Consider the following 17,604-nt stretch of genomic DNA (forward strand, 5'->3'; position numbering starts at 1 on the left):
AATAAAATAAAATAAAATAAAATAAAATAAAATAAAATAAAATAAAAATGAGGGCATTGAGCTTAAGAGGGGTTATGCCACTTGTTAAGGTTGCTTTGAACTAGTAATTGATGGAACTGGGGTTCAAATGGAGATCTGCTCAACTTTGAACCCACGACTTCTCCAGTGGTTCTCAAATTTGAATCTTTAGCAGAGCCCCCTGGAGGGTTTGTTAAAACACTGATGCTGGGTTCCACCCCCAGAGTTTCTGAGGTAGTAGGTCTGGGACAGGCCCCAGAATTTGCATTTCTAACAGGTTCCCAGGTGATGTTGATGCTGTTGGTCCAAAGAATTGTTACTCTTAATCTTGGTCCCCTAAGCTACAGCTTGGAAGAAATTTTCAAAAGCCTTTAGTTTTCACATAGGCACGGAAGGCCAAAATCATAGACTCCTAGGCCTGGAAAAGGACCTCGTGGGTCATTTCAATCTTGTTCTCAGAGAAGGAAGCAAAAACCTGGAAGACTAGTGACTTATTGGTAGCAACAGAACCAGGACAAGAATCTAGGTCTCTTAACTGCACTCCAGGCTCGCTGCTACTTTGAATCACCGCATTACATACTGACTTTTGTTCCTAGTTAGTTTTCTCCTAAGGTCACAGAACAGGTTAGAGTTGTCCATTCAGCTCCTTCCACTCCATCCACCCAATACCCCAACATGCACTGAATGTTACCACACTGCACCATCCTCTTTTACCTTTATCTCTCTTGGCCTTTTGAGTCAGGGGCCCATTGTATATTTTTAGTCAGACAGGTAATCTAGCTCCAAGAAGATTGACTTTTACTTTGATGGCCTGTGGGGTCCCCCAATTTTCAAAGTTTTCCAAGAAAGTGGGAGAGAGGAGATGTTTTCAAGAGAGCAAGTCATTTTACCCAGTAGCTTGATGTCCTCAGATGTTGGCCTCGTCCATTTTGAGATGGTACTTTAAGCATTTCTTAAAGCCCAAATCCCTCATTTTATTGACTTCTAGTTAATTCACTGCCTTCCATTTTTTTTAAAGCTTTAAAAATTTTAATTTAGTAGCTTTTTTAATTTAGTAGCTACCTTTCTTCTGAGACTCATCCCATGTGTGTCTGGCCTAACACGCGCAGGGCTTTTCCCTTCTCAAAAGAGAGAATTCTCTAATCAAATATTTAGATGAAAGTTGAGTGGAAAGCCTCCAGTTCTTGAAGGCTAGCCTTTTTGAATCAAAACTGATAACTTAGAGCTGATTTTTCATTACTGTTAAGTAAATAGGCTCTTTTAAAAACCTGCGAAAGATATGGATAACATATCTGTCCATTATCTTTAATTCACATTTTCACTAAAAAGCACTGACGGTGTAGATGTTTATTTTAAAGTGAGCTGAAATTGTTAAGCATAACTTCAAAAAGCTTAAGGAATCTTGGCTCTAATCCTCTTCTTAGCAACAGTTAGTTTTGCTCTAACACTGGAAAAATAGTTTCACTAGGGGGACTTGGTTTCAGAGTGGAAAAGTCTCTGAGAAGACACGTATTCTAACAAAGGAAGAAACTCCACTTCAGAAATTTTAGGTACTGGCCATGATCACATAGCTAGTTAGTAGTGGTTCCTGTCTTTTCAGTAAAAGCCAGTGTACCTTGTGCTTGTTTTAATTTTTCTAGGCATTAGTGTTAGTTACAACTTTACAGAAGAATCATCAAAAAGCAGCTCTCTAGGGTAGCTGTCTGTGAGATCCCCATTAAACTTTGAGAGAACCTGTAAGGAAGATTACGCAATTGAATGTGAAAATTGCGCCATCCAGCGGCAAAATTATTGAACAGTGGACAGACCCAGTCTGAGGCCTGAAAATAGATCTTATCAAGGCCAGGTTCAGAGAGTCACCCTCTAAGTACACCAACTTAATATATCGTAATATATCACATCATATATAACTTAATATATCACACCAAAAAGCTGTCTTCTTTGATGGTCTCTAAAGACACCAGTGTTTTGCTCTAATATTATCAAAGTGTGTCCTGTACTTTTAAAAAAGATTGTCATCTGCTTCTACATCTTTCCTTAGGTCCCGGTATCTCAAGATATGCTCAAAGATTAAACGAAATAGATGCTTATCTGACTGAATGCATGGAAAGAGCCAGTCAAGTGATTCCAAAGTCCCAGCACCAAGGGACGCCTGTTTACCTGGGAGCTACGGCAGGCATGCGGTTGCTCAGGTATAGCAACAGGTGGGGACAAAGAGGGCTGGGGGTTAGGCTTGGCATTGTGAGAGCCTCTGAAGTTATGCGATAGTGCCACACCTCCCTAACACCCCAAATTTAGATATCCTTAATGGCAACACTTTAGAAAGAAGATCTCAGGAAGTGGGTAAAACTCCCAAATTCTTAGTATGTGTAATGGTGGGAGTTTAAAGTATGATTTTAAAAAGTCCTCTTGCCCGTCTGCCCCCAGAGAATTCAAGGGGGCAGGGGCACAAAGAGAGAAATGTTGAGCCTCTGTACTCTGGGATTTGAGACTACCAATTTAGCTATCCAATATCTGGGAGGAGGAAGACCAGAGGAGACCCACAGAGGTCCTAAGACACAGATAGTCACAACTAGCACATCTTCATTGGTCACCACTGAGTACCCGTGTGCGTTATCTTTTGTTCGTTCATTCATTCATTCAGCATGTTTTGCCTGCCTACTCTGTCCTGGGACATGAAAGTAGGTGACTCAGCTCTCAAGGAGATCAGAGTTTCGATACAGGCAATCAGTTCTTCAACAGAGGAGTGTTCAGAGCTGCTGTGGGAGCACATTTGGCCCTGCCCAGAATGGGAGGAGGAAACACAGGAACTGATTCATGAAGGACAAGCTGGAGGGTGGGGGAAGGGCACATTAAAGGCAGAGAAGATGTCACGCATTCTATTACCTATGTTTCTCCAACATCTGTTATGTGGCAGACACTGTTCTAAGTGCTGGGGACACAGCAGTGAAGAGGACAGAGTCCCTGCCTTCCTGAAGCTTGCGTTCTAACAGAAGTGCAAATATAGGGATGAGTGAGAGACCAGGGCATATTCAGAGGACCATAAATAGTTCTGCATTGATAGAACATAGACTGCATATAGTAAAATAATAATAAAAACAATAGCAATAATAGCTATGAAGCAGCTTGTATTTGTTGAGCCATTACTATGTTAGCGCTGTGCTTTAATTTAATCATTATAACTCTTTGAGGAGGTATTATTGGCTATTCTTAGCCAGATAAGGGAGCTGTGGCATACACGTGTAGAGTAACTCACCCAAATTCACACACGTGGTAAATGGGAGGATCAGGATTCTAAGTGGAATTCTGAAGAGGCAGGGTCCAGCGCATGAAGTGCCTTGTGGGCCACACTGGGAGTTTGGTGTTCATCTGGGAGATAATGGGTAGCCATTACAGGATGGTACACAAATGACGACACTGGAAGAGAGGTGGATTAGGAGGGAGGAGAACTGGGGATGAGGCAGCCACAGGAAGGGTGTGAAGCTATTCAGATGAGTGATGAGATGATTCAGCTGTGGTTGGAAGACAGCATTCTCTGACCTAGAGGCTTTCAACATTGTGTAGTCTAGATCTCAGAAGCAGATGTATCCCATCTTCATTATGACAACCCTGGAAGATTCCTTCTTTTTTTTTTTTTTTTAATTTTTTTTTCAACGTTTTTTTATTTATTTTTGGGACAGAGAGAGACAGAGCATGAATGGGGGAGGGGCAGAGAGAGAGGGAGACACAGAATGGGAAACAGGCTCCAGGCTCTGAGCCATCAGCCCAGAGCCCGACGCGGGGCTCGAACTCACGGACAGCGAGATCGCGACCTGGCTGAAGTCGGACGCTTAACCGACTGCGCCACCCAGGCGCCCCGGAAGATTCCTTCTTTAGGTCTCAATGTCTCAAACAGACCCAAGAACTGAGATTCAATGTGAATAAGATTTTTTTTTCCCAGTCTGGCTCCAATGGAGGTTTGGTATCTGTCCCAGGACATTTGCCACCTGGTGTCTACTACAGCCCTAATTAAAAACCTCAAGCAGAGCCTGACTCTGGAACTAGCTAGAAGCCACCAGCAATGGCTAATGTAGCATTCGTCATCTATAGGTGTGGTGATAACCAATATCCAGCCATCACCGCCCCCCAAATTAAAATTACTTTGATAATATCTTGGAGCCAGGGAGCAACAACAAAAAATGGTACTTTAGGAAGAGCAGTCTATGTAGGGACTGGAAGGATTTGGATTTGGAGGGGGGGGGGGCAAAAGACTAGTTCTGCCTCACCCAAAAGGAGGGCTCCTCAGACAGCTGTGTGTGTGAATCTCTATCTCTGTTTCTTCCAGCAAGTTATGGTTCGCTTCCTAGGAGTGTTGCTGGAAGCTCTGACTGAAATGAGTACCTGTAGTTATTCAACAAAACCGGTAAATTCAGCTCTTCTTTGTGCAGGATGGAAAATGAACAGTTGGCAGACAAAGTCCTGAGTGTGGTGACCAAGAGCCTCAACAACTACCACTTTGACTTCCATGGTGCTAGAATCATCACTGGCCAAGAGGAAGGTGCCTATGGCTGGATTACTATCAACTATCTGCTGGGAAAATTCACTCAGGTGATTATCTCACAGCACCCAAGGGAGGTAGCTCCCAGGAGGTCAGTGCCATTGCTATCTCAGGCAGGATTTGGATCGGTAGCCAGAATGAATGATGGATGAATGGATGAAGTAATTTATCCCCACAATTGCAAGGGTCACCAGTGGTATTCTGATGAATTTTAGTATAAGAACGTTTCCTCTTGGAGGATGAGGAAATCATACTTTCACCTTAGGGAGACAGAGAGGAAGTAAAAAATCTATCATTAAAAATAAAAATAGCAAATATTTGCCTAGTGCTGTGTGTCTTGTGCTATGCTAAGCACTTTCCATGTACTGTCTGATTCCATCTTCAGAACAACATGAGGAATTCCCTCATTTAGGAGTCTCAAATTGAGGCCTAGAGAAGGTGATTATTCTGTTCCAGGTCACATAGCTAATGAGCAAATGAGTGGAGACTTGAACTTGAGTCTTTTCAGCCCACATTCCTTGTTCATAAACACTGGCTATGCCACTTCTATGTTGCTGCAGTCTGAGCTCTATCTTCAAAGTCCCTTAACCTGCTGTTGATCTTATCCAGATTCAGGAGCCTTCAGTGACCTTTGTGTCACCTTATGCCCCCTTTTCTTCACCTTAGAAAGTCCCTGAGTCCAAGATATAGTGTGAAACAAAGGTGTCCAGAAACTGCTACCACTGATGACTGTACTCTCTTTCAGAAATTGAGTTGGCTCAACCTGAAGCCAAATGGAGGCAATTTTCAGGGAACCTATGGAGCTTTAGACCTTGGGGGAGCCTCTACACAAATCACTTTTGTGCCCCAAAACGAGAGGATTGAGTCTCCAAGCAACGCTCTGCACTTTCGCCTCTATGGCAAGGACTACAGCGTGTACACGCACAGCTTCTTATGCTATGGGAAGGATCAAGCGCTCAGGCAGAAACTGGCCAAGGACATTCAGGCAAGTTTAACTGAATCCAGACCCACCCTCCCCACATCTGGGCCACCAACCCCCACATCCTGTTGTTGTCTCTTTCTACTTCAGTAATTGGTCTGAACTTGGTTACTGTACTTTCCAAACCTTTTCAAACAGGATATTTAACTACATCTGGTCGACCCCTGTGAATCGTCCCATCCAGACATCACCTCCTGTGTTTGTTTACTGCACTGTCTCCAAGGACACAACTCAAATCCTTTCTTGGCAAATAATTTCTCACCCCTGTGGGCTTGACAGTGAAAACTACATGCTAGAGTATTGTTGGGGGATTGTGCAATTTATAAGCTCTTTAGCACTTTTTAGTCTCCATTTCCAACAAACTGCAGAAAACAGGGCTGTTAGAAACAACCTGGAGAGAAGGAGAAAAACACTCAGGGAAAACAGAATTTATCCATCAACACTTCAAGTCTTTTCCCCAGACGCTTTTTGTTTCTTGAAGACAAGAGAAGTTAAACACACTCAAAATCATGTGAGTACCAGGCACACCCTGACACACACAGCAAGGATGTCACATCCAGCTGAGTCTTGTCTCCCCTGAAAAGGCAACCAGTTCCCTGCTCTCCTCCAAAGCTCTCACTCTGGTTCTCAGAAGCACTGTCAATAAGGCACCTCCCATTGGAATAGGAGCTACTGAGAGATACCTACTGAGCCCCAAGGCTCTACTAAGCCTTTTTTCATACCAGCCCCCTTTCTTCTCTTGAACATACTGAGGTGTGGGTATACAGTCATTTTGGTACTCCTGGTTTAAATGCTCTAAGGCATTTTCAGCTGTTGGAGCTTCTGATTTTTTGCTTGAAAGTGGGGATAGGGTGTGGGCAGACTCCTCCTGGAGAACTACCCCAGCTTGGACTTGTGAGAGCCTTGAGAGTTTTCCTTGTGAATCTTTCATTTGTACTAAGCACTAGGGGACATTCCAAAATAATGGCATTTCTTCCAGCTTGAACTCTATTAGCTTCCTATGAATAGTGAAAGTTCATTTACATCTGATACCACTTCTGGTGCCTATTATACAAATCTGACTATTCCTAAGGGTGAAAAAGGCATGGCAAGGGTATATTGATGCCAACGCTAACATATTGTAAAATTCCTACACATAAATGAAGGCAGAGTGGTGCTTTTGTACCCAACATATTTGCACATGATGTCTTCATGTGATTTTTCCATTCAGGGTACAAATGGAATCCTCAGGGACCCATGCTTTCACCCTGGATATGAAATAGTAATGAATGTAAGTGAACTTTACAGTGGCCCCTGCACCAAGAGATTTGAGATGACTCTTCCATTCGATGAGTTTCAAATCCAAGGCACTGGAAACTATCAACAATGCCATGAAAGCATCCTTGAACTCTTCAACACTAGTTACTGCCCTTACTCCCACTGTTCCTTCAATGGGATTTTCTTGCCACCACTTCACGGGGATTTTGGGGTAAGTTGTAAAATAATAAGGTATATTGATTAGGATGATTTGGGTTGCAAGTTATAGAGTATATATCTACATGGTGTTTAAGTAATAGGATTTATTTTTCTCTCATATGATAATAAGCCTTGAAGTAGATAATTCTGGGTTAAGTCTTTGTTTTAACGATGTTAGGACTTGGATCAGCTTTCTTATTATCTTCTTGGCCTTTTTTGTGGTGCTAAGATGGCAGCTTCTGTTTCATATGCAAAACTAAAGCAGGGGAGGAGGAAGTTTCTCTTGCATACATTTCTGTCCAATTTTGCAGAAGTGCCAACAACTGTCTCTTCAGATGCCATTGGCCAGAATTTGATGAAATACACACTTCTAACCCATCTGTGAACAAGGGGGAATGGATTACCATGTTTGGTTTAGACTAATCATTTTTCATCCTTGGAAGTAGAGAGTCTTTCTTACACATAGTGTTCCTCTACATGGGTAAAATCAGGAATCTGTAAGCCAGAAGAACGAGCTGGCTGATGGACAGGCACACCCATTGGAATCTGCCATAGGTGGCTTCATGAATGTCAGAAGAAGGAGAGGTAGCAGTTAGATGTCTTGGCTAAAGGTTTTCCTCTATAAACTCAAGTAGAAACTTAGGAAATCCCAAGGAAATATTGAAGATAGCATCATTTATACTACATTTTGATCAGCTGGGGGACTAGTTGAATCCAAGCTCCAAATTCCTTTTTAATTACTCTAGAATAAGACAAAATATTTGAGCAGAGGTAGAAGAGGTGCTGCTTGAACTACTCATAATTCAGATTTCATATTTTGGTCCTGGAGACCAAGCATTATAATCATAGTTTAGTAATAGATTGCAAAATTAGCTACCATCAATTAAGACCAATTATTAACTAATTACTTAATTACTTAAGATATCACTCTTAAAAAAAAAAAAAAAAGACTTTTATCTGCCTTCACACTCTTTCTCCCTTTCCCAGAAAACAGATCAGCATATGAGGAGAGAGGTTCAACTCTCCTATGGGACCCCCGCAGGAGAGCTTCACCCAAGGTCTCCTGGCTCAGCCCAATGTCACAGAAAGAGCTCCCTGGATAGAGCACAGGCCCTGTAGTAAGAGTACCTGCTTTAAATTCTGGATTTGCCACTTGTCAACTATATGAGCTCTTCATTCCCACGGTCTCTGGGAAAACAATAATGGGTGGTACCATGGATCCAGGCTTACCTTACCCATGGCCCAGACCATAGTTCCTCCTCCCCTCAAGGTTCCTGAGGGAAATAACATGCAAGAACAATGCCTGGCAGAGTAAGGCTTGGTGATTAGTTAGCTCCAAACCTAAATTTGTTACCAACTAGAACCTCACCTGGATGCCCTATAGCTGAACTGGCACTGGCAGCCCATATTGGACTTTTCTGAGCCAACGCAGTTGCCTTGGATCTAACTGCTGGAAGATAAAAGAGGGGGACACAAAAAGGAGGAAGGTAGTGAGGGGTGCTGGGGACAGCCAAGGCCCTTTCCATTCCAGTCACTGATAGGAAGTACATCTGGAGGAAAAGAAATGTACTATTGTGTACTGACTTTTTAACTTTTCTGAAAGTTTCACCTCCAGGGAAATATAGCCCAATTCTTTTCTTCAAGCATGAGCAAACCCTTTCTACTTGAGGGTGGTGGTGGTGGAATTTCTTGCCTTTGAATGTGATTCTTCCAACCAGGTAGGGAGAAGCGGAGTTGAAGGGGTAGAGGAGACTTGAGTTCCCCTTGGATGCCTTTTTGTTTGGTCTCTTTGTCCCTCGCTGAAATTGTTCTCCTTACAGCCTTCTGAACCTCTACTTGGCAGTCTCCTTAGACTAGCTCATTGTTTTCCTCTGAATAAGATCTTTTTTCTCTGAACATAGCCCTTAAGGTCAGCACTGTACCTGCACCTATTCCTGCTTTGGCAGTTTCTGTTACAGAACTTTTTTTTCCCCCTCTGTAATTTCTCCCTAAAGCCTAAAAAAAAACTTTTCTGGTCTGCTTCCTCATTTATAAAATGGGGACAGAATTGCCTGTCTCCTTGCTAGTTGTGTGTGATAAGCCAGACAAGTGGTGGTGGACTAGTAAATGTCTAACAACCTGCTCTCTGGGGATGGAGGGGCCAAATTGTGGCATTTGCCGGTTTACATGGTAGTACTCCTACCATGGCCCATTTTAATCACCATAATATCAACTGGCCCAAAAACTCTTGAAATTTTAACAATTAGCTCTTGTGAGTGGATAAGAGCCACCTCCAGCATATCACCACCAGTAGCAGAAAGCTAATGTACCCTAGCACCATGTGGGCCCTTAGTAAGTTTAGCCCTTTGTCCTAATGGTCCTCACCCTCAGCTGTTATACCTGCAGAAGTTCCCACTGCCAAGTTCTTCATCTGGAAGCATAACTATTTGCAACACAAAAATCCAGTTGCATTCCAATTATTTCCAGGACCAATTAGCCTGGGTATTCTCAAGCCACAGAGAATTTGCAGGGAGGCAATGTTTGCCACAATTACATTCAGTGCTGGTGATTTAATTCTTACTCTTTAAATAGGGTATTAAAAAACTGTCGATGTTGTTTTTCTCAGTTTGACTACATTGGTTGCTAGACAGAATCCAATTTGTAGGCGAATCAGAAACACCAAAAAGGAAAAGGGAACATCTGTAGAGAATTATTTATGAGGTAATTTAGAAAAATTTTTTAAAGATCACATTGTATCATTTATATAAACAAGAAAGAATGTAAAACAAATTCAAGAGGGAACTGGAATTAAAGAACATTAAACACTTGTTTGTTTCCATATGTATACATATACTTGTGGGGGGGGTGCGCGCGCGTGTGTGTGTGTGTGTGTGTGTGTGTGTGTGTATTTAGCTCTGAGCTTCTGAGTAGCCAAGGGGAAAAATAAGACATAGCAAGATACATAGTTTTCATTATACCCAGCATACGGGGTCCCAGGACAAAGCAGAGCTATTCCACAATTGATTCCCAAGGATATTTTATAAAGGAGATTTCATTAGACAATGTCTTTGACCATATTTTTTTAAATTGCAATTTCTTATAGCAACTATAAGCTAGAGGCATAATATTAAAAAGCCAACTCAGTCATAGCAATTCTGTAATGGACTGAGGCAGTAGGTCTTTGATAGATACTCAGCTTGATAGAAGGGAAGAATTCAGAGTAGCTGGAAAAGGGGGAGACATGTATCTTTCAAGTCCTCTTCCATAAATATCTAAGCTGGAAACTGGAAGATGGGGAGCTGACCTTTTGAGACTATATGTTCTCTAAAGATGGCCTAGAATGTTACTATTCTCAGTTGCTGTTTAAATATGGGCCCACAGGTTATAGACACCAATCAATTAAAGGTTTATAAAGTAAGGCTAATTCCTAACATGGAGATTAAGAAGCTGATCACAGATTTTGACCTCAGTAGCACAGGCCATCCCCCTTAGTACCTAAAGGTAAAGTCAGGACTTCCTAGAACTAAGTCAGCATTTCCCTTAATAATTGCCTTTAGGTCCATTCTGGCAACAGAATGTCTATCTGATGTATGGAGTCTCCTAAATCATACCCCAAGAACAGAATCAGAATGATTTTTTTTCTTCCAGACTTTTAAAGAGTCATCTACCACAGCCATAGGAAGAAACTTGGTGATGTATCCTTGAACCATCTGATTTTGAGCAGTGTATCCTCATGAGGTATTAAAAGAAGAAGGTGGTTTTGTCATTCAGTATAATTCTTGGGATTATGAATAGAAGCATTCTTTTTAAAAAAAAAACTTTTAAAATGTTTATTCATTTTTGAGAGACAGAGACATAGTGTGAGTTGGGGAGGGGCAGAGAGAGAGCGAGAGGGAGACACAGAATCTGAAGCAGGCTCCAGGCTCCAAGCTGTCAGCACAGAGCCCGATGCATGCAGGGCTTGAACTCACAAACCAGGAGATCATGACTTGAGCTGAAGTTGGACACTCAACCGACTGAGCCACCCAGGCGCCTCCCCAAATAGAAGCATTCTGAATAGGGTTAAGATTACTTTTTAATTACATAATATAAATAAATAAAGGAAAACATACTCACCCTAAACGTTATCATCCCATCCCATCTCATCAGCACTTAATTTTTGTGAGTTCAATTCCAATGCATGTTTGTATAAACAATATTCCACCCTAGAAGAGACTTTTCCAAGGGATGTAAGAGGCCAGCTTAGATATTAAACTCACCTGAGTGGGTTTCTGAAGCGCATATACAGCCAGGAAAACTATCAGTTAGGCCTTGACACATGAAGACTTTCAGAAAAGATTGGCAGATATATAAAATGAAAAAACAAGTATGAATTTGAGTATGAATGGTTCCTGAGCAGAAGAGAAATAGATGACCTTATTCTGGAGCACAACTGCCCAAGAAAGAAAGATGAATAAACATATTCCCAGCTCAAACAGCAAGGAGGATTTGCCCCTGATTCTAAGACTTGATCTCTATTGTGGCTACAGAGAAATAGTAATTTCTATAGTCTATTTCTATACGGAATATAAAAATAACATTATGATCTGAAAAAAAAATTTAAAAATATGTAAAGGAGATGACCTCATCAGGATGCAGGAGACTGAAGGGGAAGGACCCAGAAAGGGAAGCCGGTCAAACATCTAGAGCCAAGATGAAAAGCTAAGACAGGTGTTTCTCATAATGATCCATAAACAGATTCTGACAGTCACATTCAGGTGCGTGTTAACAAGGCTTTTCTTCCTTAAGGAATATCAAAACCAGACTGCGGATCGGGTCCAGCCAGGACACCTAAACTATGAGCAGTTTGCTGAAGGCGTCCCGCAGGGATAAAACATTAAGGAAGCTAACTCTTTACCTTCCCAGTTCCTGTGGACGTAGATGTGGCTGAGGAGATTAGGGCTGAGAGAGTTTAAAACATTACTTCAAATTTGATTCAGGTTTTTGTAATAGAAGGGCATATTTGTATTTATTTTATTTTCTATTCCTTATATAATGGCATTATTTCACAGTTGCATATTGCTTACTTGATTCTATTTTGAGAGAGGACTCTGAATCATAACCTGCACAGTCAGGTCAACAGCTGGCAGCAAAATATAAGGGTTGTCTAGACCAGCCGTGTGTGTGTGTGTGTGTGTGTGTGTGTGTGTGTGTGTGTGTGTGTGTGTGTTAAAATGTACATAATAGAAAATTAGCATTTCAACTACTTTCAAGAGTACAATTCTGTGGAATTAAGTACATTTACATTGTGCATCCATCACCATCATCTACCTCTAAAACTTTTTTGTCTTCCCAAAAACAAACTCCACTCATTGAACAAAACACTAATTCCCCACTCTTCTTTCCCCTCTGCTCCTGACAATCACCATTCTGCTTTTAACTGCTCTGAATTTGACTATTCCAGGTACCTCGTATAAGTGGAATCCTATATTTGTCTTTATGTGACTGGTTTATTTCACTTAGCATAATGTCTTCATTAGACCCATCATTCTTAACTCTTCAGGGGATCACAAGACTCTTTGGAGAATGTGTTGAAAACTAAGGATCTTCTAAGCAGAAAAATGGATGCCCAAATTTTGCATACAGTCTAAAAGATATCATGGTTCCTTGAGATGGACCTTTGAGCTCCACATTAAGAACTCTTAATCTAGAACAAAAGGTACCTGGAAGCCAGAGATTAAAGTAGAACCACAAGCCCAAATAGGGCAGTGGCTTGGAATGAATGTCACACAAGCGTTAGAGGTGAGTCTGTTTAGATGGATGGGAAGCAAATGTAGACACATGTGCCAGAGACAGATGATCCTGAAACTGATACTATGCCTGCCTCTAAAATGCTTCCTGCCAGGGCAGAGCAAACCTAATATCTAGTAATACAAGCAGGTCAGCCACACTAGAGAAGCGAGTTTACATGTGTAGTCAGGTGAGAACAAGGAGGGTAGGAGAACATGTCAAGTGGTCAGTTTGGGGAGGAATCTTGAGACTAAACTGTAATACTTGTTCCTTCTGTGACTACAAATACTTCATTTAATCTTTATTCCAAAGTACTATCAATAGGTTTTTCATTGGATCTTTGGAAAATGATTTGACAAGCCCCCTTCCTTCCTTTATAGACAATTTTGGCTTTGGGTTAATTTTCTGGATTTGTTTCCCTGGAAACGTGATAAAGATGGGAGTGCCAGTTATATTACTAGGCAACAGTTCTTATGAAAAAAAAATGACCCCTGAAACAAATTGCATCTGGACTGGAAGAAATTAGAAAATGAACAATACCTACTCTATGGACTTCTCTAATCTGAATAAAGGCTCTGTATATGTGGAGTATGTAACAAAAGGCTTTATTTTTATAGCACTTATTTGTTGTCCATCATATCATCTGCTACTTGTTTGGGTTGTGCTGTCTTCCACTAGAGGGCAGGGATTTTCATCTATTTCCATCACTGCTTGGAACATAGTTGTTATTCAGTAAATAGTTGTTGAATGAATGAATGAATGAATGAATGATATGCAGCCAAAAGTCAAGGAAGAGGTGGAATGAAAAAAAAAGGCTATTGCATTTTCCAATTAGGAGAGATTTTAAGGAGCATAGTTTCAGAAGCCATGTCAAAGTAAACAGAAAGCTCCCTGCGAGATGTTCCAAAGTTGGGGGAGCAGGGAGGAGGGTTGGTAATTGATATCACAAAAACAAGAAGAAACTTGAGAGAAGATAGACGCTGCGCTGAAACCAGCTAAGTTAAATTGAACAGGAGTACATGTATTGCCTTTTTGTATAGATTAAAAGTTGCACAAAATTTGGCTGGCTGGCTGGCATGGGCATGGTCTTTATAGGTTGACATGTCAGTCTCCCCCACTGTGGGGAAGAAGGGAAGGATGGTATAGTTTTTATCTTTTTATTTCTAGGCCTGCCAGAATGCCTGGAATATTGTATATTTCAGTAAGAGCACTTTAGTATTTGGAATATTCTAGGGAGATGACCAGCATGCACAGAATGGAGGTGGAAAAGCATGTAGCATGTTCAGAGACCTATAAGTACTTCAATTTGTTTCCATGTGGGCAGGCAGGAGACTTGCCTCTAGTATTCCAAAGTTTTCCCCCAAGCTTAAAGATGGCGTTTTGATCATTAGATGCCTTTGTCTGAGGTTTATGATCTGTAAACTCAGTTGTGTATAGTACAGGAAAATGATGGTAATTTTAGGAAGATTAAAGATGAAGATATGGTTCAGGGGTTTGGAAAGAAATAATTCCAGGCTTTGGAGGAAATGAATAACCCTGTTTGAGGGGCTTGTAAAGTACCATTTTTGGGACTCAAAGAAAATAGAGCATATTTTAAGCTTTAGGGAAAAATTATCTCCTACAGTTATAGTGTTAAGAGTCTTTTTGAAAGAAGATCTCATAAGATCTGTATAGATATTTTAAAATTTTTAGGTCTGACATACTGGCAGTAAAGTGTGTACATTTTAAGGCCATAGCCTGATAGTTTTTAAGGACTACACCTGTGAGTCCATCATCTAGATGAAGATATAGAACATTCCCAGCATCCTAAAAGGTTCCGTTATCCACTCTCCCAGTTGACACACTCCCTCTAAAGATACTTACTAGCCTGACTTCTATCCGGATAGATTAGTGTTGCTAATTCTTGGAATCTTCGTATGTATTCTTTTTTGTCACACTTCTTTCACTCAGTATTGTCTGAGATTTATCTATGTTGTTGCATGTAACAGTAGTTCATTCTTTCATTGCAATGTGGTATTCCTTTGCATGAATACACTAAAACTGGGGTGCCTGGGTGGTTCAGTCAGTTAGGCACCCGACTTCAGCGCAGGTCATGATCTCAGGGTTCATGAGTTCAAGCCCCGAACTGGGCTCTCTGCTGTCAGTTCAGAGCCTGCTTTGGATCCTCTGTCTCCCCTTTTCTCTGCCCCTCCCCCCCTCCAAAAATGAATAAACATTTTTCAAAAATACACTAACATTTATCTATTCATTCTATAGTTAATGGACATTTAAGTTGTTTCCAGTTTGGGGATATTATGTACCACTTTATGAACACTCTTTTAGTGCATATTTCTACTCACAAAATATATTTACCTTATGACCAAACATTTTGCCCTCAGGAAATTCTCTCAATGCAAAGGTTCAAAGATGTAAGTATATTGTGGCATTATTTATAATAGTGAAATATTAGAAAGCCTAAATACTCATGAATAGGAGATTAAGTAAATTATGATATAGCTACACATAGTAACCTTTTATAGTTATTTACATGGGTAAGGTAAAATCTACAGGGAAATTTGCCCATGATGTATTATTATCAAGTGGAATGAAGTAGGATTATAAAACAATGTGTCTAGTATGATAACATTTAGGTAAAAATATATACATATATTTTAATATTTTACATATATATTTGCTGCAGGGATTAAGCAGCAAAATTGTTAAAATTTTTTAAATTGTTTAAATTGTTAAAATTGTTTCTCTCTAGGGAATGGTTAGATGAAGGGGAAACTTTTATTTACTTTTTATTTTTTTTACTGTTTATTTTTTAGAGAGAGAGAGAGAGACAGAGTGTGAGCGGAGGAGGGGCAGAGAGAGAGAGAGACAGAATTGGAAGCAAGCTCCAGGCTCTGAGCTCTCAGCACAGAGCCCAATGCAGGGCTCAAACTCATGAGTGGTGAGATCATGACCTGAGCCGAAGTAGGATGCTTAACCCACTGAGCCACCCAGGCACCCCAGGGAAACTTTTATTTTTAACTTGTAATAATTAAATTCTATACAACAAACATGTGTTAATAAGCCAGAATTATTAAGACATATGTATTTTGAAGGGAAAGAAATGAAGAGGGTAAGTTTTATATATTGAAAAATAAGTAAGACCTACCCTATGACCCAGCAATAGCACTGCTAGGAATTTATCCAAGGGACACAGGAGTACTGATGCATAGGGGCACTTGTACCCCAATGTTCATAGCAGCACTCTCAACAATAGCCAAATTATGGAAAGAGCCTAAATGTCCAGCAACTGATGAATGGATAAAGAAATTGTGGTTTATATACACAATGGAATACTACGTGGCAATGAGAAAAAATGAAATATGGCCTTTTGTAGCAACGTGGATGGAACTGGAGAGTGTGATGCTAAGTGAAATAAGCCATACAGAGAAAGACAGATACCATATGGTTTCACTCTTATGTGGATCCTGAGAAACTTAACAGGAACCCATGGGGGAGGGGAAGGAAAAAAAAAAAAGAGGTTAGAGTGGGAGAGAGCCAAAGTATAAGAGACTGTTGAGAACTGAGAGCAAACTGAGGGTTGATGGGGGGTGGGAGGGAGGAGAGGGTGGGTGATGGGTATTGTGGAGGGCACCTTTTGGGATGAGCACTGGGTGTTGTATGGAAACCAATTTGACAATAAATTTCATATATAAAAAAAAAGAAAGAAAAATAAGTAAGAGTAGGATTGAGATGCTAAGGGAGGTTTCTGTAGTTCAGGCAACAATCTTCAAGAGCCTATGGCATGCAGAGCTTTGGGGGTAGGTGGTGGCATAGACCAGGAGTTCCTGACGACAAACTGAAGACTCAATATTTTGCATTATCTGCCTACACAAATTTTCTATTTGTTAATGTTTTTCACAATAATTTACTTATCTAAAAAGCAAATGTCATGCCTTAGCCAAAGCAAGAGAGTTTTTAGATGCTTAACTCATTAAGCCTTTTGCTGGTAGAATGAGCTCTAGGGGTAATTTCGGAAAGTGTTCTGAAATGTAACAACTTAAGGAAATATTAATTATAAAAATTAAGACATGCTTATTATTAAAAAATCAAACTATGCAAAAAGCTTAAAGATCCAACTACATGTTCCACAAGAAACTCACTTTAGACTTAGGAAACTCGCATAGGCCAAAAGTGAAGTGATGGAAAAAGATATTCCATGCAAGTGCCAACCAAAAGAAAGCAAGGGTGGCCATACTTAATCAGACAAAATATATTTTAAGTCAAAAATTTTCACAAGAGTCCAAGAAGGATATTATATAATGATAAAGGGCCAATTCACCAGGAAGATACATTAATTATAACTATGTATATACCCCAAATCAGAGCACCTGAGTCTTTAAAGCAAACATTGATAGAACTGATGGGAGGAAGAGACAGCAATATTATAATTGTAGGAGAGTGCATGAGCAGGGGAGAGGGGCAGAGGGAGAGAGAGAATCTCAAGCAGGCTCCATGCTCAGCATGGAGTCCTATGTGGGGCTTGGTCCCACAACCCTGGGATCATGACCTGAGCCAAAATCAAGAGTCAGATGCTCAACTGACTGGGCCACCCAGGCGCCCCAGTGCCTCACTTTCAATAACAGATAGAACAATAGCAACTTGAACCACTCCATAGACCAATAGACCTAACAGGCAAATACAAAACATTCCACCCAAGGGCAGCAGAATATATATTCTTCTCAAGTGCACATGGAACATTCTCTAAGATAGATCACATCTTAAGTCACAAAATAAATCTCAATGAATTTAAGAAGACTGATATTATACCAGGTATCTTTTCTTTCTTTCTTTCTTTCTTTCTTTCTTTCTTTCTTTCTTTCTTTCTTTCTTT

At 40.6% G+C, this 17,604-nt stretch overlaps 1 protein-coding gene across 4 annotated transcripts in view; it reads left to right on the plus strand.

The window, feature by feature from the left end:
• ENTPD1 (ectonucleoside triphosphate diphosphohydrolase 1) overlaps positions 1 to 17,604 on the plus strand; it is a 91,027-nt gene that overhangs the window by 65,710 nt on the left and 7,713 nt on the right. For 3 of the 4 annotated variants that reach the window (XM_040485998.1, XM_040485997.1, XM_040486000.1), the window contains exons 4-7: positions 2,060 to 2,210; positions 4,446 to 4,605; positions 5,301 to 5,540; positions 6,745 to 7,002. In XM_040485998.1, the coding sequence (XP_040341932.1) occupies positions 2,060 to 2,210; positions 4,446 to 4,605; positions 5,301 to 5,540; positions 6,745 to 7,002 (809 nt within the window). Of the gene's footprint in view, positions 1 to 2,059; positions 2,211 to 4,445; positions 4,606 to 5,300; positions 5,541 to 6,744; positions 7,003 to 7,976; positions 8,153 to 17,604 lie in introns of those variants that run through there. The other variant, XM_040485999.1, reaches the window with a different exon arrangement.

This window comes from Herpailurus yagouaroundi, unplaced genomic scaffold, assembly GCF_014898765.1.
Source record: "Herpailurus yagouaroundi ecotype Mexico unplaced genomic scaffold, PumYag 163, whole genome shotgun sequence".
Taxonomy (NCBI): Eukaryota; Metazoa; Chordata; class Mammalia; order Carnivora; family Felidae; genus Herpailurus; species Herpailurus yagouaroundi.